The sequence below is a fragment of the Vollenhovia emeryi genome, unplaced genomic scaffold (genome assembly GCF_000949405.1).
Source record: "Vollenhovia emeryi isolate VEMERY1.0 unplaced genomic scaffold, V.emery_V1.0 DF939122.1, whole genome shotgun sequence".
Classification (NCBI taxonomy): domain Eukaryota; kingdom Metazoa; phylum Arthropoda; class Insecta; order Hymenoptera; family Formicidae; genus Vollenhovia; species Vollenhovia emeryi.
The window spans coordinates 1,964,499-1,987,372 of record NW_011967244.1 but is presented as its reverse complement, the minus strand read 5'-3'; the positions used below and the strand labels follow the sequence as shown (position 1 = coordinate 1,987,372).

The 22,874-nt window shown below is 45.1% G+C and overlaps 4 protein-coding genes and 1 long non-coding RNA gene across 12 annotated transcripts; 3 read left to right on the top strand and 2 right to left on the bottom strand.

The window, feature by feature from the left end:
- Nucleotides 1-1,329: 1,329 nt before the first annotated feature.
- Nucleotides 1,330-14,979, bottom strand: LOC105569932 (regulator of G-protein signaling loco). 3 transcript variants are annotated; one of them, XM_012026802.1, is made up of 15 exons: nt 13,960-14,975; nt 13,068-13,679; nt 12,399-12,519; nt 11,803-12,227; nt 7,030-7,140; nt 6,519-6,743; nt 6,109-6,329; nt 5,803-5,995; nt 4,976-5,182; nt 4,294-4,567; nt 3,901-4,049; nt 3,711-3,794; nt 3,475-3,622; nt 3,190-3,281; nt 1,330-3,013 (listed from the first exon to the last, which is right to left on the bottom strand). In XM_012026802.1, exons 1-15 carry the CDS (start codon nt 14,620-14,622, stop codon nt 2,549-2,551), a joined length of 3,990 nt encoding a protein of 1,329 aa, XP_011882192.1. In that variant the 5' UTR covers nt 14,623-14,975; the 3' UTR covers nt 1,330-2,548. The 3 variants fall into 3 exon arrangements, with proteins under 3 accessions (XP_011882192.1, XP_011882191.1, XP_011882193.1); XM_012026801.1 differs by having other exon boundaries at nt 11,803-12,519; nt 13,960-14,976; XM_012026803.1 differs by lacking the exon at nt 4,976-5,182 and having other exon boundaries at nt 11,803-12,519; nt 13,960-14,979.
- Nucleotides 14,980-15,251: 272 nt separating this feature from the next.
- Nucleotides 15,252-17,245, top strand: LOC105569926 (kinetochore protein NDC80-like). The gene is given in 4 exon segments (XM_012026788.1): nt 15,252-15,537; nt 15,540-15,687; nt 15,838-15,933; nt 15,936-17,245. Coding segments are annotated over 4 exon segments (1,524 nt in total). The 5' UTR covers nt 15,252-15,456; the 3' UTR covers nt 17,135-17,245.
- A 320-nt stretch (nt 17,246-17,565) lies between these two features.
- LOC105569927 (protein D2-like) lies at nt 17,566-19,767 on the top strand. 4 transcript variants are annotated; one of them, XM_012026792.1, is made up of 3 exons: nt 17,566-17,694; nt 18,195-18,428; nt 19,250-19,761. In XM_012026792.1, the coding sequence occupies exons 2-3, from the start codon at nt 18,233-18,235 to the stop codon at nt 19,600-19,602; spliced, it is 549 nt and encodes a 182-aa protein (XP_011882182.1). In that variant the 5' UTR covers nt 17,566-17,694; nt 18,195-18,232; the 3' UTR covers nt 19,603-19,761. The 4 variants fall into 4 exon arrangements, with proteins under 4 accessions (XP_011882182.1, XP_011882181.1, XP_011882180.1 ...); XM_012026791.1 differs by having other exon boundaries at nt 17,581-17,667; XM_012026790.1 differs by having other exon boundaries at nt 17,688-17,758; nt 19,250-19,767.
- On the bottom strand, nt 19,673-21,140 carry LOC105569929. The gene is made up of 3 exons (XR_001009556.1): nt 21,062-21,140; nt 20,034-20,326; nt 19,673-19,961 (listed from the first exon to the last, which is right to left on the bottom strand). It is a non-coding gene; the product is annotated as an uncharacterized LOC105569929 (long non-coding RNA).
- Nucleotides 20,609-22,797, top strand: LOC105569930 (protein D2-like). 3 transcript variants are annotated; one of them, XM_012026794.1, is made up of 3 exons: nt 20,609-20,926; nt 21,411-21,644; nt 22,287-22,746. In XM_012026794.1, the coding sequence occupies exons 2-3, from the start codon at nt 21,449-21,451 to the stop codon at nt 22,637-22,639; spliced, it is 549 nt and encodes a 182-aa protein (XP_011882184.1). In that variant the 5' UTR covers nt 20,609-20,926; nt 21,411-21,448; the 3' UTR covers nt 22,640-22,746. The 3 variants fall into 3 exon arrangements, with proteins under 3 accessions (XP_011882184.1, XP_011882186.1, XP_011882185.1); XM_012026796.1 differs by lacking the exon at nt 20,609-20,926 and adding an exon at nt 21,023-21,041 and having other exon boundaries at nt 22,287-22,797; XM_012026795.1 differs by lacking the exon at nt 20,609-20,926 and adding an exon at nt 21,220-21,293 and having other exon boundaries at nt 22,287-22,797.
- Nucleotides 22,798-22,874: the final 77 nt, after the last annotated feature.

The following is a 22,874-nucleotide window of genomic DNA, read 5'->3' as shown; positions in this document are numbered from 1 at the left end:
CCCCCCCCCGCCTCTCACCGCCCCCCCCCCGCCGGGGTATCGTCGTGGAAATGTTCGCAATCGATTCCGATCGGAATCGCTCAATTGTTTCCTAGATTGCTATCGTGCTCTCTAGGAGAAAATATATCGGAATAATTCCGCGATGGGGTCCTACGCGAATTGACACTTTGCCCAGACTCGCGGCTAAAATTGCATCTGGTACGGTCTCCCTCGGAATTAATTATCCAAAATTATTGCACCGCCCTCCTCCGTGAACTCCACGAAGGGACGTGCATTTTTCTAATTTTAATTAACTGAGAAATTAGTTTAATTAACTAACTGCACTCACTGACGTCGATTGACTGATTGTTTCTTCGATAAGAAAGAATATAGCGCAACTAGAAGATTCTGATTCTTATTGCATTATCGCTCGTAGAAACGCGCGAGTACATGAGTGTGTATATGATTGGCAAATGTATGTACGCGAGTGTCCGCAGTGTATTGTGCTCGGGTCCGTGGATTCGCTAAATAACTGTGTGGATAAGTTATATCTGCGGCAAATTAATTAGCTATTTTTACCTGAAAAAACAACGTACAGCCAGTAGGAAGAGGCCCGTGTAACAGGAAATTAATTAATCATTTTCCAATGAGCACAGTTACGCCACCTAACGGCGTCCGTTTGAAGACGGTTGTCGAAGATTTGAGTATGTCACGCTCGCTGGATAATGCAGAGTTCTTCCCTAGAAAACGGTCTCGTGCATTATTACAGCTTCATTAATTTCTCTGTAATTCAATGAATTAACAGCACGTACATCGACCAAACATAAAAATGCCAATGATCCAATGTCAAATATCGCGATCTTGCAAAAAATATTGCATTCTCATTACATTTGACAACAGTTATTAATACTCCAATAAATATTTTTTTCGCCAGAGAGATCGCAATGAAAGTTGGAGCTTAATATGCAAGTCTCGAGTTTTCCATTTTCTGGTTAAATCTTGACCAGAGATTAGTCGATTATCTATCTCTTCTTAGATAATAATACAGAAACAGATGAAGAGCCGACTAACTTCTAGTTAACCAGAAAATGGAAAAACCGAGCCTCGGAGTCAATTTCTTTGATAAAGACAACTACTTCAATCCGAGCTATCGAGTGCTCGGATTTTTATACTTCAATCAAATAAAATTATGTAAAAAAGCTAGACTTACTAAATAATTATGTTTACAGTTAGTCTTAACGGGTAACGTAAAAGCTAATACACAAAGAACGGCTTTTCTCTTAGTATCCTTAGCAACGAAGAGAGGATTGGAAGCGACGCAACGGCGTGGCCAGGATAGAGGCTTTTCTATAAAATTAAAAAAATTTATTAGAGCTTGCCTAAGAGTTTCAGACAATCACATAATACAATATATTAGCATGTCGCAATAGATGCCCCACCAATACGATATATAAATGAATTTGTCTCGTACAATTCTCTCTACGATGAGTATCTTCCGTTTGTTACAAAAAGCGACGCACGTATGTTTTCCCCCAGCGTGCGTAATGACTTCATGAAAATTACCACACAGGACGCGATCCTTTTTGGAAGTTATATCTAATTAATAAACTTATTGGAAATACTGAAAGCAGAGCGTCCCTTTTCTTTATCCTACCATGCTCCTTCGGAGCACATACCTTTCTTTTTATTACACATTTGTTCCTATAATCACCTAATAAGCGCATAGATTGTCGTCACCTGGACTTTTCTTGTTTCTCTGGTCAAAACGGTTTGCGAAGAAACTCGGGTATATAAAATATATAATATATATCATGTCTACGTTTATCATTACACATCTAATCTGATCCTAGAATGCTATCGTCGTTCAGCAATGCTACGATTTGTAAGTATTACATAAAACTAAAAGACAAACTTCTATCTTATCAAAAGATATGGGTTTCCGCAACGGATTACGTCATATTCCTTCACTCGCAAGATCAAGTTCGGAATCGAACTCGAGACCCATCAACTATAAATATATCGACCGCTCTTAGACAACGACAAAAAAATGTCATCTCAATATATCATTGCATTCATTTTTTAAATAAATATTTAGATAAAAAATAAATAAATGATTAACGTGAGACACGAAACTGTCATTATGTTAGTCTCGATATCAATGCAAAACGCGATATGTACAAAAGTTAAAATTAACAGGAAAACACATGATTAAAAATCGACATTTCGTTAACATAAGAAATAAGTAAAATAAAATTTACGTGCAATAGCATCCTAGGATCAAGGCACGACAGGACAGAACGTTTTCGGGATAAAATCTAAGTTGCGGAATGTAAATATATAATAAAAAAAAACCTGCATAATAGAGGAATACGATTAATGTTGCCCTGTATTCTCCGTCCAGATATAAACTCCCGCACGGAGCCATCCCTTCTAATAAATCGTAAACGTAATAAAGGAGTTTACTCAGGTATCGTACCGTTAATCGTGGCATCACATGAAACGCTATGCTAAAAGCGAGACGTTACGTTAATTAAAAAATATCTTTCTCTTTACATAGTGTTCGGTTGTTTCACTCGATCACATGGTTAGGCCTTTGTAGAGTTTTCGGGGACGCGATGTATCCGCTCTTCACCACGTTTACGACAAGATTTTTGGGCTTCGGCGGTAACGGCGGAGGCTTCGACAGTTTCGTATGCGACATGTCCGCGCTCCCGTAGCTCCCTGAGTGCGGGCTTTTCGTTGGGGAATCTGAGCCGTTCTCGATAATCGTTTGATCTCCGTCCACCAGCGTCCGGTCACCGTCTAGAGTGAACGAGCTGTCAAGGCACTTGCTTACAGACTCGGTAATATTAACCAAGGCTGCGAATTGTTCGTTCGCGGTTCCATTAGTCACGTGCGCGGGATATTCGTATCCGCTGCTGCTTTGCTTATCCTCGCTGGAGTCGTAAAACTTGGCGGTGCCCTCGCAATTAGCCGACACTACCCGATTCCTTCGCATTTTGTTAGAATTCGGTGGTTTCCCGTTCTCCTTGTTCTAATCAGTAATTTAATAGCCTTAGGATTCGAAACGTATGTATAACTTATGGTATACAGATGTGAAAAGTGTTTACATTTGTACACACACGAAAATTCTCTACTACTTTAAAATCTCAATGTAAGATAGAATCAAATAAACCGAATATTTCATGCGCAATGCACATTCAATTATACCTTTAAGAAATCTGGCAGTTCGAAGTTGATTTCAGTCCCTCTCTGGTCCTCTAATCTCGACCTTTGTGCCCTTTTCAATCCCTCGTATAAATCTGTAAGGCAAAACAGTTATGACTTGAATAAATTATTTTAATAGATAAAATTTTGTTGTCCTTTGACATTTGTAATTAATTATTTTTTAATATTTAAAGAAATAAGAGTCGTTCATTTATAAAATAAACTGTTTAAAATTTGAATAGATTTCAAAACATCTTACATGAAAAGAGAATGTGGATTCGTTCTTACCATCTCCGTCAAATCTGCCTGGAAGTTGCAATTTTACACCGTTACGCCACTTTGCGATAAGTGGTGGCTGAGATTTAATGGGCGCTCCCTCATGTATGCAATCGTTTGCATTACTCTTCTCATTTGTGTTGCAACACTTAGATTTTGCCTTGACCAAGAAAACCGGAAGTAAGTCGCGTGTATACATAAACAATTAAATTACTTAATTGGAAAGGTAGGAGCACCAAATATATTACCTTCTTCTTCCCGTGAATTGTTGAATCCCGAAGAAAGAATTTGCTAGATAAGATGGAAGAGCTTTCCGAACGTTGATCATCCGACTGTAAAATAATTCGATAAAATAGATACAATAAAATACAAAAAAATAATATTACAAATAACATGTTGCATAACAGAAAATTATTCTTTGAGCATTGTTATGCTTACCTTGCATGACCCTTCACTATACTGATACTTATTTCTGCTTTTCCCAACTAGAAGTTCCTCAAATACTTTATTAGTAATTTCATCCAGAGTCGGTTGGGCGTGTGGCACTTCATCTAAATACTTGGCAGTATGCAACTCCCGTTGAAAATCTGTGGAAGAATAACATTTAATTAATAAAATTGGAATATTTTTAGCAATTGAAGTAATATCCTATTTTAATTAAATTTTAAGATGTATTACAATTTACTTCAATTTTATATCAGAATATTTAACACACAGAGTTTAACACAAAAATTCTTCAAAATATTGATATAATATGGATATCATTTCCAAAAATATATTTTGCAAAGTACAAATTTTTCATTTATAATTATATTGCGTTAATATATTAACCTTCTTCATTCGCCACTACAATAATGCGCGTAGGAGCATTGATAGCCATAATATCCATAGGAACGCAACGGCCTTCGCTCCAAATACTAATCAAGTCTAAATTAAAACCATATTTATTTAGAAGAGGTCTCAAAACTTCCTTCAAAGTTTTGCCCTTGTGAGCGATAACGCTTATTATCCTTCGCGAGGGTAATTCTACTTTTAAAACTTTTGTAAGAACCACTTCCACTTCCTGGCCTGCTAATACTGATGAAAAACATTTTGTGTCCACCATCTGCAAATCGACAATATAAAATAATAAATACATACTATAGAATGGTTATATAACAGACGGTCCATATTAAATTACAATAATTCATCAAAAATATATGATAATTAAGATATGAGTTATAAGGCAAATATGTACAGATAGCAGGATATTTTTTGCGTTTTTACAAAATGTAATCAAACAATTTTCGTCTTTTCCTCCACCAAGTTAAACATTATACAATATAGACAAAATAATAAATAAAAGAAATACACTACCCGTGAAATGTTCACTTCGTGCAAGTAATATAAAATATTACAGAGGAAGGTACTTCATTTATGAATTATAATGCAAAAAAAAGCGAAAAGTGCATGCGTGAGATCAACAGTATTTCTCGTAATGTTTGCATTCGGTTAAACAGAAGGGAGCACAAACCTCATCTGTTGCTAGTATCAGAACGTCATAGTTAGAATATCGTAGAGCTCGCTTATCGAGGAGACGGGTAACCACATCTTTAATGCTCTCGGTTTGACTGGTTGTCACTACAGTAGTGGACCCATCAGGCAATATAACTCGACATAAACCCGTACATTTGCCGCGGTCTCTCTTTTCATTTGTTTGCCCATCGTGAGACGATACAGACTACAAGTGAACACATATTCGCTCACGTACATATTGATTGATAGACATTTTTGCATTGGCATTTTAAAATCCATACGAATTGACGACATAGCCTGATACTGTTTTGCGATACAAGTCTAAAACAATCTATCAACTTTACATTAATCAACTCTAGATTAATTATTTCACTGTCAAGAATCTTTGTCTGTCCAATTTTCTTATTTATTTTCTAAAAAACTTTACTTAGTAAAAAAAAGACTAGCAGTTTGAATTAAATCTATTCTACAGTAGCTGATGCATCTTAGTGGATTAATGCAATGTACATACTACTCTTTCACCGGATTATTATATAACAACATAAACTACTTTCTCAAAAAGTATGTCACTAAAAGCACTCTCTACAGAATAGATTAACACACAACACTCGTTAAAATAACTCAACATTGCAAACGAAGAAATTTATCACAAAAATTGTAGAAGTTTCATGTTTCAATGCTAGCGCATACAATTCATACGACAGTCTTTCAACTCAATTGTAAAAGAATGGCAATCCTGTCATCAAGATGTGTATTCAATGACTATTCCGTATTTACTCAAAACGTCATTATCATCCAATTGCTGTTAGTTGCAATGACACTTACGTGTTTATTAAACGACTGCCGTAACGCCAAATCCCACGACGCTAATGACGACCGACTACTGGATATTGACACGGTGTCCTCATTATTGTTACCTTCCGTTTCTCTCTTAATAACTGTAAAACTTTTATATATAGTCTCACTTCGGCTAGGAGCTTTGTTGTACTCGGATTCACCACGATCTTTCGACTTGGACCTGAAAGTAGAAAATAACGTTGCCAAATTTTAGTGAAATGAAATAAAAATATACTTGGCGCGAGCAGACACTTTCGTCCGTATCGATAGAAATGAAATTAGTAAATTACCCACCTATTCTTTCTGTTCCAGGGAAGAATCGATTTGCGACAACGATCTTCCGCATCGGAATGACTCTTCTTTAATTTTACGCTAGGCGAACTCGTAAGATGTAGATCACAGTCTTCTGTATCGACAACGGCGCTCCCCGCTTCCAAGCAGGCACGATAAAGTTCCGATCGTAGGAATCTCGGGTAACTGTCGAACTTCATCAGGTTGAACACTTGTTTCTGAGCCTGAGAGAGTAAAGCGATTATTCGATGTACAATAACAAAATTTACAATTCAACTTCATGACGAAGTAGCTCAAGAAAAGATATTCTGAGAGACTTAACAATGAAACATTTATTTTTAATAAAGATAACTGTTGTGCAATATTCGTTATCTTTTGTTTAGAAAAGCACAAGCTTTTAACGATATACATACCTGCAGAAATAAATCCGCGGGTGCCTCGTCGAGTAATTCTTGGGTAATTTGTCCCGACGCATGACTATCAACGTTTACTGGCTCGGCGGCTGTACTCGACAAATGGCGCTGATATATCTGATAAGCTAATCGACGGCGAAGAGCGGCATCTTTAGTATCCTTGTATCTCTCACAAGCGGCCCAAAAATATATATTTTCATGACTAAACTCCTTCTTGAGAAATTCCTTGAATGAGATCAACCGCGTTCAGTAATTACACGACGAACGCGTAACGTTCAGATCGAAGGATAAACCGCTGACCAAGATCATGTACACCAACGTCTACTAATGCCCAGTGGCCCTTACTTTATCTTATTATCTTATATCTTTTTAGATTCTTTATAATGCCCCAGCGAGGCCAAATAATACCCACTAATGCCCCAAAAAATGCCTAGTAATGCACGAAATCAACACAATACCCTCTGCGGTTTACCCGACGGTTCAGATGCAAGAGGAATCGCGTGCTACTCACAGCGAACGTTTGCAAGCCCTTTGGATCCTCCAACAGTTTCTCAAATCCATTTGCCCACGTGTGCACTCCTTTGCAGTCGCTGTTCTTGTCGCAGGACTCTGTACTGCCATACTGCAATAAAAATATATCCCATTGATTAAAACTGCGTTACCGCAAACGAGCAAAAGGTTTCGTCTGAACAAAGAAAATTGCATCCTTTGCTTCTTTACTTCGTTTCAAGTAAATGTTGTTATTAAAAATTTCTCTTGTGGTCTAATTAGCGAGGTAACTTAATATTACAGAAAGTCGGCAAATTAAATACACTTATGTTAGATAATTCTTACTTTTCCTTGAACTCGCGCATCTCTCTAAGTTAACTGTTATTAGATTATTCGACTAAGGAAAGATTCCTTTCATAATATGAACAGAATGAACGTATAGAAATCGTTGGAGAATAAGTGGCGTATTGATAATTGCTACAATCGCAGCTGTGGCTGGTCAACATTATTGCTACGCACAATCGACGATTTCTACTCGCGACTTTATTTGCCGATTATATCGCGAAATCCCCGGGGGAGATTCTAATATTTACTCCGGCGCATTCCGAGCTGGAACCTTTGCGGTTCAGCAGCTGTCGTGCAACGCAACAGGTGCGCGCTATGAGAAAACGCTTTCTTGGATCGCTTCGCCTCGCGTGCTCCGTTTTCCCATCCCCTTTCCCCATGAACCTGCCTACACAAGTGCAGAGCCAACGTTTCATCTTCCCACGTACGATTTTTCTCAATTGACATCGCGCGCGACTAGACGAGCGACTTGAACGGCAGCCCGGCGAGAAGTTCGGGGAAGATAACAAGAATCGGTCGTTATTGAGATCTGATAATCTGAGGGTCTCTCAACTCGCGTACTCGCGTAAAGATAACACAATCGTCTTTTCGCTACGCTTAAACTTGGCGAGAGACACTACCGTGTCTCTTCATAATAGTCGCGACAGTGTTCCGAGGAGGAAGCTGAAACGCATCGGGCAATTTGAGGAATGCGGCTTGAACGAAGACAAACATGAGTCGTCGCTCATGACGACGAGTCCAAAACACGTGATTACCAATAATTAAGGAAATAAGCCGCGTCAGCGCGCGCGCGCGCGGGCCGCCGGGGGAGACGTTAATGAACGATCGGCGGAGCCGGCTTAATTGAAAAGAACGCAATTATTGCACTCCCCTAGTAGCACAATACATTGGGAAATAATATTGGTCCAATATTGTAAGACGGACGCTTTCTCTTAATTAGCCAATATGCCTATTCAGCAACGATGGTCTAATATTGTATCAATTTTAGGCCAATATTCTTATTACATTGTCAAATACTGGCCGACGCGCTTCCAATATAAATCTAATATTATGTAATTATTACCGTACAATATTTACATTCATTCCACGGCCAATATTGGCTTCACGTTGTACAATATCGGCCAATGCATTTCTAATATAAGCGACATGGGGGCCAATGTTTAGCCAATGCACTGTGCTACTAGGATCTTTACGGCCGATGGTTTTATCCCGGACTCGACTCGTTGTTTTTACGGCGCGCCGAACACCCACCGAGATGTACGTGCGATGTTGATTTATGTTCACTTCGACCTCTCCTCCGCGCTCGCTTTATTACTTAATCGACCGACATACTGGGTGTCAAATTCAACGCAACGCAGAAGAAGGGCGGGCTGAATCCTGCGCGGGACACGGTTCGCAGTTTCTGTCAACTTCTCTGACGAGCTCTCTACCCGCGCGCCCAATGCCGACCGTTTAACTTACAACAGACGGCGAAACTTTTCCTATCTGCTCCAAACTTGCCGAACAATGCGTCGCCGAGGGAAAGAATACCTGCCTCATTTTTTTTTTTACGTACCAATCTCGCTAGCGCATCCATGTCACGCTCGCGGGCCACGCGTTTTCGCATCGGCAGCGGAAGCGGCGGCAGCGGCAACGTCATTTATTATCCTCCCGGGGCTCGCACGCACCGGGCGACGGAACAGGTAGAGGATAGCTCGACGACGGCGACGTCGACGACGGACGATTCGCTTGTGTAACAACGAGGGCTCCGCCCAGCGTGGCGACCGGGCATCGCCGAGCGACGGCCGCTCGGCAGACGACGTGACGTGACGTGACGTGACGCGACGTGACGCGACGCGACGCAGGACACTACAGGCCGGCGACGACGGCGATAACGAGTACCCGGAACGACGCAATCATCCGCGACATAGTCGCGACCGCACACACCATGCGCGCCGCACGGTTACTACCGCGTTCACCCCGGCGTGTTACAACGCCGAGGCTGGGGCCACTTTACGCTCGAACAAGGCCCACTTCCCTCCACGTCTCTCCCTCTCTCTCTCCCTCGACGCCGCTCCGACTGATTCATTCTCATCGTCGAGCCGCCGCTCGCCCCGCGCCTCTTCCGCTTCCATCTCTACCACTACTACAACGGGCCCGCGCCACGGCCTTTCCCTCTCTGTCTCCACCGACGAACTCTATCGTTCAACCTCGTTTTAACATCTATGCAGGGCCGCAGCCGGTCGCAGGGATTCGCAGGGATTCGCAGGGATTCGCAGGGAGTTGTTGGACATCTCAAATCTGAGGATCAAGGCGCGGATGTGCCGATAGTAATTCTGCGCGATTAACAGCTTCGTCGGAAATGAATAAAAACCCCTATACCTTAAGGCTAAATAAACGCACCTTTGATCGATTTGATACAATTAATTTATACGAGCTGTCGGCTCGCATTCGCTGTACAAACGTACGATTCAATGATAATGAGAATGAATAACGTCTCGGATATGTTTCAGGTGATATTATATGATCGCGACATTAATAGAGGCTGTGATACATAGCGTGAGAAAGACGTGGCGAATTCTAGGCGTGCGGAATGGGCATTTTCTATGCGGCCGACCCTGCGTCTATCGTCGTAAGATCTATTCATGCACCTAAAGGCGGTGCATCAACCTCAGCTCTCGCGGGAACGTTCTTTTTAACGTTACTTCAGACATTGTCGACGGCGACGTGGCTGTCGAGAGGTATTTTCAATTCTGCGCCAGCACGCTCCTCCCTCAATGCCATTATGCTAATTCGCGTCGTCCTGCGATTTTAAGAATCGCAACGTTTCGGCTTGCCGCTGCCCACGGATATTCGAGACGTTACGCATTCTCGTCTATCATTTCCCGAGATCACCGTGCGACTATAATTTTCATATTCTGTCCCTGTTAACTTTGAAAGAATTTCAACAAGGAGATTTATGCCTGTTATCACCAACGTCGTTTAACTTCCCTCGTAGCACAGTGCATTCAGTGCATTGGCTAGAAATTGGCTAAAGATTGGTCCAATGTTGATTATATTAGAAATGCATTGGCCGATATTGTCCCACGTAAAGCCAATATTGGCCATGGAATAAATATTGCACAATAATAATTATGTAATATTAGATTTATATTGGAAGTGCATTGGCCAATATTTAACAATGTAATAAGAATATTGGTCTAAAATTGATACAATATTAGACCAATATAGAGGAGGCGTTTATCTTATAATATTGGACCAATATTGGGAACACAATAGATTTACAATAATTCCCAATATTGCGCCAATATATTGTGCTACTAGTGTTTGATCTCACAGTCAGTTCAATTCATTCTTTGCCTCTTTTTTTAAATGTCCCCTTAGAAAGAGACAAAAGATGATTTAAAACCAAGATCAAAGTTAAACGACGTCGGTGAAAATCGGAAACAAGAGAATTACTTCCCAAATTGGCTTTCGCTACGAGGTGTGCTCACTTCGAGTTCGTCGGAGGATTCGAAAGAGAGGAAGTACCTGATCACCGAGATAATCTGTACAAATTTGTAGCACGCGAGCTCGATTCGACGAACGGTATCTGTCGCATCAGTTCGTAATCCCATTCCTAGAAGCGACAGATACGCTCGTACGCCAAATACAAGGTAGCCGCACGCGCGTGTAAGTAAAACGCGGGAACGCGTTCGCAGGCAGAGCCGCCGGTCTGGTTTCTGGCTGTTTCGTTTTCACTTGACCCCTGCCTGCGCCTGCACGAGCGCGAATCAGAGGCAGGAAACGATGACGCAGCCGTGAATAACGAGTACACGGGAGGAACCGGAAATCGTTCGCGACGACAAAATCCTACGGGAGCGTTGACGCTACTTGACGCACGTTTTCGGAAGCGAGAATCGGAACTCGTGAGAAACGAGGGGGGAAAAAGATACGATCTCGCGTACATTTCGCTAATTGACGTAAAAAGATACGTTTGCTCGCGGTAATTTAGATAACACATAACGATAAATTAAAATGACCTGGCGTACGCCGTTTTCAAGGGATACGATTTCTCTGAGAATGCCAAGCAATGCAATTATTGAATCGGTACAACTTCCTCAAGTTATAAATAGAAAAGCACCGTGTTACAAGCCACACAACACAGAATAGCATTTTAATTCATAGCGAATCCGATTGCTTGCACTAGTGCGCACTGCGTGCACACTAAGGCCTGTTTATAGTCAATTTTTATATTTAACGTTATCGTAAGTGCACGTTCAAAGAGCGCTTAGCAAAGAAATGATCCGTATGGATGCTCCACAGATCATTTTACTGGCTACGAAATATTTCAAGAGACACTCAAGACGATTCTGAAATATACGAATTGACTGTAAAATGTGAGACAGGTTTACGTGTACCGGCGAAACGGACGGGGACAAATCTCCCGAGAACTACGACCGATCGAAGCGAACAAGGAAAAATCCCTCACTATGCAATTGTCCGAGGCGCTGCTGCGAAAATTCCGTATCTCCTGCAGGCTTCCCCACGGACGAGGCTTGTCGGACTTGCCGGAATACGAGTGACAGTAGGGCGGCCGCGCGTACTCCATGCCGGAGTTGATGTCCTCCAGGCTGTGCACCAGCGACTTGGCGACCTGGCCGCAGTACACCTTCGGGCTGAGCTTGCTCGTAGTGTCCATGAGACGTTGCAGTCCCTCCGTTTCGGTACCTCTCGGCGCGACTTTAGACGACTCCGCCGCGTCCTCGATGCCGTCGAGCAGCGCCGCGGTGCAAACGGACGCGAGGGACCCAACGGACGTACTGGCCAACATAATGCGCACCGTCGCAGCAGGGGCAGATGTTCCGGCGCAGGTGGTGGTCGCACCCTCCCCACTCCCCGCCAAGTGCCGCATCTCTGTGAAAAGCACATTTCGTAGTTCCCCACCACATCTCGCGGCTGTTACAGTCGCGCACAAGCTCCGAAGGTAGGCGAATTCTGTTCCTCGTTCTTTCTCGGAGCAATTCCAAAAGTTGCGCGAGGGACGCTCATTTTTTGCCGCGTCATGTCTCGAACTGGTCGAGTTACCTTTGGAGGGGTCGAATTTCAGTTCCTCGCACCACAATCTGGCCTCCGAGGTCGCGCGGACTGTCAATCGGTGTCCCGCAGCCTCATTGACCGGCTCTCTGGATAATCGCGCGCTTACATTCTGCAAATGATACATCTAGAGTGATTAGAGCCAATATGCATTCAAATGGAATTCACAGGGCTCTGATGTGAAATCACAGATACGGAGTAACCAAGGATACAAGAGCCAAGACGGATGTTAGTGTCTAAATGGAGTTTAATTTTTAAATTGCCTCGTTGGTCGAATTGGCGAGACGCCCGCCTAGTGAGAGGGAGGTCCAGGTTCAAACCCTGGCTGAGGTAAATTTTTCTAACATCCGTCTTGGCTCTTATATCCTTTATTACTTTGTATCTGTGAAATACACATTCCCTTACTTTTAAAACATGCATGCGTTATATTTGTGAGTTATCGAAAGTATCTTTAACAAATGTCTGGAGGTTTAAGATGCATTAACGTTGTAAATCAATTTCTTCAAACAAAACTTGCACTTCTACTACCTCGCCTGCTCACCGCGATTGAAAACTATTTGTAGCATCGGCCCAGTAAATCAAGAGAATTTAGAGATCGAGTTTAGAGAGCGAAGAGAGGTGGCGTTGACAGAAAATAACAGACTGATTGATAGCAAGTACCCTGTATTGCATATTGGAGGAATATTGCCTTCTTCGGTCGCAGTCGTTCGCGTTCTTGCCCGAGCAGCTGACGTAGTCGTCCTTGAAACCAATTCCGGAGTCACTGTTGCTCGAGTGGGCGGTCGACGTGCTGATGTTGCTCGGCTGCGGAGAAGCGGCGTCCAGGCGTATGCGCGCCTCGTTGTACGGGCTCGTCTCCCCGTTGGTGCAATCGGATATGTACAACGTCTGTATGGCACCGATCAGGCTCGTACAACTGTCGGGGAACTCTTGGCAGACGTTCAGCTCCGACGACTTTGTACACATAAATCCGAACACGTTACACGCGCGGGAGTGCACCTCGTGGTCGATCAGCTTGTAATAAATAGTGAAGACGTGACACGAGTTCGAGACGATGTCGTCCGTGTTCTTCATGGACTTGGTCAATATCCCGAAGTACTGCTTGTCCTGCTCGGAGAAGGAGTTGCAGAATATTATCCGGTACGAGGGATACTCGGCGATAACGCGGTTCTCCGAATTGGTCAGCTTGATGTTGGCTACGTGAATGGTGAGGAGGACGGTGGTTGGATTTCGCTTCTCGGCCTTCAGTCTCTTGATGCATTTTCTCAAGACCTGCAACGGGAATAAATTAAAGCTTACACCGCGCCTCGACGTTACCGCTACATCGCATTCGGGAAAAGGAGCCGGGGCAAGTTGCACGTTCGGCTCGACATTGGGTCTGTTCTTTATTGCCGCACTCCCGAACTAGTGCACACTGGTGCAATGAGTTGGAATGAGAGGTAATCTATTTGTTTCATTTGAACTTATTGCACTAGTTGAGTAGTGCAGTAATAAAGAACAGGCCTAGCAAAATCGTTGGACGCAGGTGACGCGTACACCGTCGGAAACGTACCTGCATCATAGAGGACGGATGCAGCTGATTCGGTATGTCGATAGTGCCGAGGTAGCCGACGACCGTTCTGTGCACGATCTTCTCGGAGTCGCGCTTGTGAGACGCCGGCGGCGGCGGCGGCGGTAGCGGGCTGGTCATGTTCCAGCGGTAATGCGGCGCGGGGCAATCGTAGGGGGTTTTAGGGTCGGGCGCCGCCAGGTCGGCCGGGACCGTGTGGAACATCGCGCCGCTCTGCAGATCCCTGACCACCTTCGCCGCCCTGCATTGCAACTGCAAAGCACTCGCGTTAGCGGCCCGCGGCTTGTGCGCGTACTTGGGCTTGGATCTTACGGTGGCCAGGTGGCCCTCCTCGTCCGAGGAGTCGGAGTAATAGTTCTCGGCGATCTGCAGCCGCAGGATGCCCTTGGAGCTACCGATCAGCTGCACCACGTCGTCGTGCGGCACCTTGCTGACGTTGTGACCGTTGACGGCGACGAGGTAGTCGCCGGCGCGCAGGCCGGCGCCCTCCGCCGGGCTGCCCTGCACAATGCAGCTGAGTATGCACGGCTGCTGCCCGGATATCGTGAAGCCGAAGCCCTTGGCGCCGCGCACCACCTCGACCGCCCTCACCCCGTAGTTGACCCGTTTCTTCTTCCGCCTGTTCTGATGCATGTTCTGATGCATGCCTGTCGCAGCGTCACGAGGGCTCCTCGAGGAGGCGGAGCGCGCTCGACTCCATCGTCCGCGGCCTCACGCACCCACGTCGCCGGGCTGGCCGGGCATCCTCCTCCGTGTCACGTCCGCTCCGCGACCCCGTCTCACCGTTTTCCGCGCAGGCACCCGCCGCAGGAAGAGGATGCTCCGCGACGGCGCGACCAACTGTCACTCGGTGCGCGACTACCCCCGGCAGTCCTGGCGGTCCTGGCGCTCGGAGTCCCGCTGCTACGCCCACTCCTGCCCGCGGCAATCATTCGTCGAGCGTTCGCCGAGCCTGGCCCAGGCCGAACCTCGCTAACAGCAGCAGGCTCTACGCGAGCGGATGTTTTGGAATGCGTCCATCGAGGAGGCTAGACAAGGTGATCGACCTTGTGGGACAAACACGCTTAGCCCGAGGTGGCGAGCCAAGTCGGTTCGTAAAGGCGCGCGCCGACGTCGTCGGGCCGAGCGATTGGCTGTTGGCCAGCCAATTCTGGACTCGTTCCTCAACGCCGGCCAATCAGCGCCGCACAACGTCACGGGACCTTCGGGTCTGTTCATTCGTCCCCCGGCAATCTCGACGTTACTAAATTTGATTGGTCCATTTGCTTATAGCCAATCGACAGAACTCTAGTATTTTGACGCTCAAGTTGGCCAAAGTGAGTGAACGCGCTAGAGAATTTTGCCGCCTTGGATTGGACACTACTGGACGTTGTTAAACAACTGAAGATTCAAATTCCTTCGACCCCTTCGACTGGTCTTGTAGGAGCTAGCACGCTTGCAGGTTTCGTATTTTTGCTCCTTCCTCGCAAAAACACAACCATGCAACCGAGTTCGATCCGACGTAGATCGTCCAGTAATCCCGTAAGGAAATCCACGATCGAACGGGAGGACAAGAACTTTCCTCTGTGAATGATCAACGAAGGACGCAGACGTTGAAACCGAAGGGAATCTCGACCGGTGAAACCTCCCATATACCCAGGGCTCGTTTTCGAAGCTCCTCCAGCGACCGAGCGGGATCTCTCGGCAGAAAATCTTATTTGAAAATGACAGGTAAAAAGGCGCTCAAGATTTCTATTTTTTTTCTAACTACTTGGTATGAGCCAACACAGGATAGAAACGTGTCTTCGACAAGGCCAAGATTTAACTTTATTTAATTCGAGATCGTTTCGATTTCCATTTAAATTATGTATGTATGTGCAGGCAGAACTCCACTACAGCAACCGACAACTCCAACACGTACCCCAGTGAGACTCTCCACCAAGCTTAGTGCGCCAAGCGCAGCGTTTACATCAACAGACTTCATGCACCGTTGTCAACTGATCGATCGCCGTCTGGCGACCGTGCCAGCAGTGTGGGAACTAAGGGTCCCAGGAAGGATACAATGCCTCTAAAGGACAAGGATTATGAGATGCTGCTAAACAAGATAGATTCGTTCTTTGATGTAAATCAGTACTCGACGATAAACAGCAACGGCAGTTTGAAGCCGATTACATCGAAGATGTTCATGGAGGTCTCCTGCTTCTTACTGAAGTACTTGGATGTCAAGCACGATCTCACAATGACAAATTACACAGATGAATTACCGAAATGTGCGAAGAAGCTACACTACCCAGGTAAGATGATAAAATCATGGCTAAAGAGTCCCTATACGCCGAGCTCGTGACCCTATGTTCTTGGTTGGATCAGCTGGCTGGTGGAAGCGTGCCAGGTGAAAGAACTCGCGATCAAGAGATACCAACTGGAAACTTTGCCGTACATAGGAACGCAGCAACAGGAGGCAGGTTTCAACATGGAGTTTCAAACACTATTGGAGTGCTACAAAGCTTGGACTGACGAAAAACTTGATGATGAGGCGGAAATATTGGAGCAATATCTGCAGAATGTTGTAATTCAGCAAGGCATTACCGAGAACGATCTAGCTCAGGCGCATAAAGAATTGGAAGAGGAAGTAATTGAGCTACAAATGCATGAAAAAGAGTCAATAGAATATGATAAAAATATTGAACAGCTACAGCAAAAATTAGCGCTTTTGCAGGCCAAAGAACTTCAAAAATTAGACCACATTAAAGCCACGGAGGATAATATAAGTAAGCTTTGCTCCGAGACACAACAATTAAATACAGAATGTAAAGCTTTGAATGAACAAATTCAGAAAGGAAACATACAGTACAAAGAATTGCATTCAATTATGAGGAATCAACCAATGTCTAAGGCTGAAAAGGAAAGCATCGTTAAAGAGTGCATGGAGATTCGAAACTACATACACCAATTTGACGAGCACTTGAAAGATTACCAAAAGGAAGCGTACACTTTAGATATAAAATTAGCGAACCTCAGTAATAGTCTTAATAAAGCAATATTAGCCCATAATAAAAAGGTCTTTTCCAAATTCGCGATCGACGGTCGAAAGGCGATCCATGGCTGCTTTCGCGAGAAGATCAAAGTGATCCGGATTAAAATGACCTTACGCTATGATCGGTCAAATTTCATTGAATAAAATTTCGAAGCCTCAATATTAGGATTTGGAGGTGAGGCTAACATAACTAAAAAAGTAAGGATAATCTCTATTTTGCTCTATATTATTGTAACTCGTCTCACTATATTTCACTTCAAAATTTCGTGTCGGGCCCGCTCACGCGGACAACCTCCGGTATTTTCACGAGGTGAGATCAACCCGTAATTGGGTGAGTTAGTTTCGTCATTTTCACCCAATCATAGAACCGTAATCGACCCCCTGGATCATTTTCATCTTCTCGCGAAAGCAGCCCATTTTTTCCAAGGCAAGGCCGCCTCCTGCGTTCCCGATATTCTGCTGTTTTTCGCGATCGGCGCACTCTCGCTTCTTTCCGCTTTTCGTTCCACTTCCATCAGTTCCACCGCCGGCGAGAGCCAGTAAATACGATTCGCGCGCGCGCGAGCCGTCGTCAGAGTTCAGAGTCACGCGGAGAGTTGCCGGTCGACTCGGAATAATCGGCGGCCGATAACGAGCTGTTACATAAATCGCGCTAACCGGCGAGGACGGCGAGAGGGGTAAGAGTGATTCCAGCACATTCCACCGTACGTTTGCCTAAAACCGTGGACCGGCGAGCGCGCGTCATGTCCCTGTGCCTCCTAGCCCCGAGTAATGTCGCAGCTCTCGCGAGTTGATTAGTTGTTACGTTCGTTCCGCAGATTACGCGCGCGCGCTACGCGGGAGGGAATCGGGGCCGCGACAGCGAGGGCCTCCCGTCGCTCTCGCAAACGGCCAGTCCTCGCTGCGAACGGTGGCGAAATGGTGCCGCGTCACGGAATTTGCGCCGCGATCCTCTACCTGGGTATTTAAGCGCGCCCCGATCTCCGCTCGACGTCGCCGGCCAGACTCCCGGCTCGCTTCCCGGCGGGGACGCGCCTCCGGTGGCGCTTGGACGGGCGCGTCTCGGGCGTTCGCGAGAGCTGACGCGCGAGTACTGCGCGTCAACCGGTCCATCGCGCCGCCGAAGCGTCCTCGATTCCTCGCTCCGTCTCGTATCGGTCGCCCTCGACCCTCTGGGTGAACTAATGGACTGCTTCGCTTGCAGGAATCGTATCAGTGGTGGGAACACGTCTACTGTCCTCCATGACTCAAGCACTGCAGACCCACGGAGTTATTCCGGACGTGGTGGACAAGGTGCCCGCTGGCGTCCTGAACGTCACGTATCCCAGTAACCTTGCCGTTGAGATCGGCAAGGTGCTCACTCCGACTCAGGTCAAGGATCAGCCCACTGTTCAGTGGGACGGAGAAGCAAATGCCTTTTACACACTGTGCATGACTGGTCCGTAACTTGCGAGATTTGTCAAAGACCTGAGAGAGCGAGAGTGGTGTCTATAATTTTTTTCTTATAAGATTTGCTTCAACGCTCAAAGTATCTGAGCTGCGATGCACTCAACTTGTGGCCTGAAATAGCCTTCGTGTTTGCAAACATTCAGAAGTTGGCAGCACTTTCGACTTTGCTTTTTCATAAGTCGCAACACTTGCGACTATTGTTGACGAGGCTTTAGGGGAAAGTACTCTAGTATAAGATGGGCTGATGGCAGACAACTATCCGTTACCCCCTAATACTGACGTAGTCGTAGACTTAAAGTAAGGCAGAGAAAAACGTAAGCTGTGGAACACGTGTTCCTTACGGCTTACGTTTTTCTCTGCCTTACCTTAAGTCTACGACTATGTCAGTATTAAGCGCTTACGGATAGTTGTCTGCCATCAGCCATAGAATCCCAATATGGGATAGCAGGATTTCTGTTAAATTAATGGACATTTTCAGTTAATTCCACCATGAATTTCTTGCCCTTGGAGCGAAATCTGTTTAGTCAAAACTTCATTGCTAGATTGTGTAATCGTGGCGAAAAAAGATTTGTAATTGAATTTGAGTGTTGAAAACCCGCTGTTTCATATTACAAATCTGTCTCGTAATAGAGGACTTTACTCCAAGTGTAGGAGAGAAGTTACTGCGATGGAAATAATACACATTTAAATTGAATAATTGACATTTAAAGCAGCTCTCGTTTCACTCTCGCTCCGAGTTCTTCGATCAATTTATAATTCAATATGTTAGTTTTAACTTTGTGCTCTAAACTCAATCGCACATTTGAACAGATCCCGACGCTCCAAGCAGGAAGGAACCTAAATTCCGCGAATGGCATCACTGGCTGGTAGGCAATATTCCCGGTTCGGATGTGAGTAAGGGAGACACTCTGTCCGCGTACGTCGGTTCCGGACCTCCCAAGGGTACAGGCCTTCACCGATATGTCTTCCTGGTGTACAAACAACCTGGCCGGCTCACTTTCGACGAGAAGCGCTTGACCAATCGAAGCGGTGACAACCGCGGCAAGTTCTCCATCAAGAATTTTGCCGCCAAGTATAATCTCGGCGATCCGATTGCCGGTAATATGTACCAGGCGGAGTATGACGATTACGTGCCGATTTTGTATAAGCAGCTCGATGGTTAATTTTTTACAATGCATACGATATAATATTTACGACGGTACACATGTTTATACGTAAAGATTGTATATCCAATTATTTGTTGGATAAATGCACACGCACTTTCCAATGTATTAACGTTTGTATATTGTAGTTGAAAAAGTAATAAATACCTTTTTCAGCTCCATGGAGTACAATTTGTTTAAATTCAAGGTTTCGAATTAACCTTTTGGAGCGCTTACCAATTTTTAATAGGTTTACTATTACCCAGAAACGATGTCTACTCGACATCGATAACGAGCGACGATATGTCAGCTCAATTCGAAACACGCTTCGTTAGGACGACGGGGGATTCTTCGGTAATCCTTGCATCCTATCGGACATCCTTAAACATTCCATTGGAACGATATCGTTAAGTGTACCTTCGGATTACCGTGACAGAACAGCCATGGTATACCTGATTATTCTTCAGTGACCGGCGGTTCGTATCACGATCGTATTGGAATCAATCGACATCAGCGTCAAAACTTGTGGTTCTCAAGGCAAGACTACATCTGGATATATGGTCCCGTGCCAGCAAAGCTGATGATCCGCCGTTACTCTTCCGCAGCTTCTTCTTCTTCGCCGTCCCGGCGATCGTCCAACGTTAATTGCGAGCGGAAAAGATGATTGCGCACCGCGTTCAAGACATTCTGGACCATCGCTATCACCGCCTTCGACTTACAGTTATTCTTCTTATGATGCACCACACTGTAAAGATAAGCATCCAATTAGCGGCAATATTAATTGAAGCTGCGTTAGCGCTCGCGAATAATGACGGAAGGATGGAGGGTTGACTGATGAGCGCAAATGCGAGTTTAAGGGCGGTATTCATAGTCAGATCTTACATTTATTAGATACTCCGTAACCAACGAAATGTTCTACACAGCATCTTTAGATAAATTCAGAACGATTTTGAATGTAAGATCTGACTTCACTTTTACCTTGCCGAAGTTTATTTTGAGATCGGCGATTTAGTTTCCCTCCTTAAACTCTGCCAGAGACCCGCGATCGCTGGTTGCTCGAAAATTAAGCACGTATAAATCCGAATTCGCGATCGACGGTCGAGAAGCGACCCATTTTACAAAGATAAGGCGCCTCCTTGCGTTCTCCATATTCTGCCGTTTCTCGCGATCGGTACACTCTCGCTTCTTTCCGCTTTTCGTTCCACCGCCGGACACCGGCGGGAATAAATATGATTCGCGGACACGCGAGTCGTCAGAGTCACGCGAGAGTCACCGGTCAACAGGATACTCGGCGGCCGATAACGAGCTGTTACATAAATCGCGCTCATCGGCGAGGACGAGAGAAGTAAGTGTGATTTCAGCACGTTGCACCGTACGTTTGCCTAAATCGTGGACCGGCGAGCGTGCGTCACCCGGTCATGTCCGTATAAATTCTAGCCCCGAGTAATGTCGCAGCTCTCGTGAGTTGATTAGTTGTTACATTCGTTCAGCGAATTACGTGGGCGGCAATCAGAACGGCAAGGCTTCCGTCGCTCTCGCCAACGGTCAGTTCTCGCTGCGAACGGTGGCGAAATGGTGCTGCGTCTCGGGATTTGCCCCGCGATCCTCTACCTGGGTATTTGGCGCGTCCCGATTCCCGCTCGCTTCCCGCGGGAACGCGCCTCCGGTAGCGCATGGACGGGCACGTCCCGAGCGTTGGCGAGAGCTGAAGCGTGAGTACTGCGCATCAATCGGTCCATCGCGCCGCTAAGCGTCCACGAGTCCTCGCTCCGTCTCGTATCGGTCGACCTCGACCCTCTGAATAAACTAATGGACTGCCTCGCTTCCAGGAATCGTATCAGTGGTGGGAACACGTCTACTGTCCTCCATGACTCAAGCTCTGCAGACTCACGGAGTTATTCCGGACGTGGTGGACAAGGTGCCCGCTGACGTTCTGAACGTCACTTATCCCAATAATCTTGCTGTTGAGATCGGCAAGGTGCTCACTCCGACTCAGGTCAAGGATCAGCCCACTGTTCAGTGGGACGGAGAAGCAAATGCCTTTTACACACTGTGCATGACTGGTCCGTAACTTGTAAGATTTGTCAAAGACCTGAGAGAACGAGAGTGCTGTCTATAATTTTTTTAAATAAGATTTGCTTTAACGCTCTAAGCATCTAAGCTACGATGTACTGGACTTATTTGTGGCCTGAGATAGCCTTCTTCGTGTTTGTAGACATTCAGAAGTTGGCAAAACTTTTGTTACAATTACAACACTTGCAACTAATAAAAGATAATTATTTGTATTAGAGGAAAGTCCCCTAGTATGAGATAGGATCCCAATGTGGGATAGTGGGATTTCTGTTAAATCAATAGACATCATCAATTGATTCCATCATGAATTTCTTGCCCTTGGAGCGAAAGCTGTTTAGTGGAAAATTCATTGTTAGATTGCGTAATCGTTGCAAAAGAAGATTTGTGATTGAAGTCGGGTGTTGCAAACCTGCTGTCTCATATTAAAAACCTACCTCGTAATAGAGGACTTTACTTTAAGGGAATTGTGAAGGAGAGAAGTTACTGCGATGGAAATAATACACATTTGGATTGAATAATGGACATTTCAAGTAACTCTTGTTTCACTCTCGCTCTGGGTTCTTCATGTAAATTGATAATTCGGAATGTTATTTTTAAGCTTGTGCTCTAAACTTGTTCTTACATTTTAACAGATCCCGACGTTCCAAGCAGGCAGGAACCTAAATTGCGCGAAGGGCATCACTGGTTGGTAGGCAATATTCCCGGATCGGATGTGAGTAAGGGAGACACCCTGTCTGCGTACATCGGTTCCGGACCTGCCAAGGGTACAGGTCTTCACCGTTATGTCTTCCTGTTGTACAAACAACCTGGCCAGCTCACTTTCGACGAGAAGCGCTTGACCAATCGAAGCAGTAAAAACCGCGGCAAGTTCTCCATCAGGAACTTTGCCGCTAAGTATAATCTCGGCGATCCGATTGCCGGCAATATGTACCAGGCGGAATTTGACGATTACGTGCCGATTCTGTATAAGCAGTTCGAGGGTTAATTTTTTACAATGCATACGATATAATATTTGCGATGGTACACATATTTATACGTAAAGATGTATATCCAACTGTTTGTTGAATAAATGCACACGCACTTTACAATGTATTAACGTTTGTATATTGTAGTTGAGAAAGTAATAAATACGTTTCTCAGCTTCATCGAGTACAATTTATTTAAATTCAAGATCGAATCAACTTTTTGAAACGCGTACTAATTTTTAATAGGTTTACTAT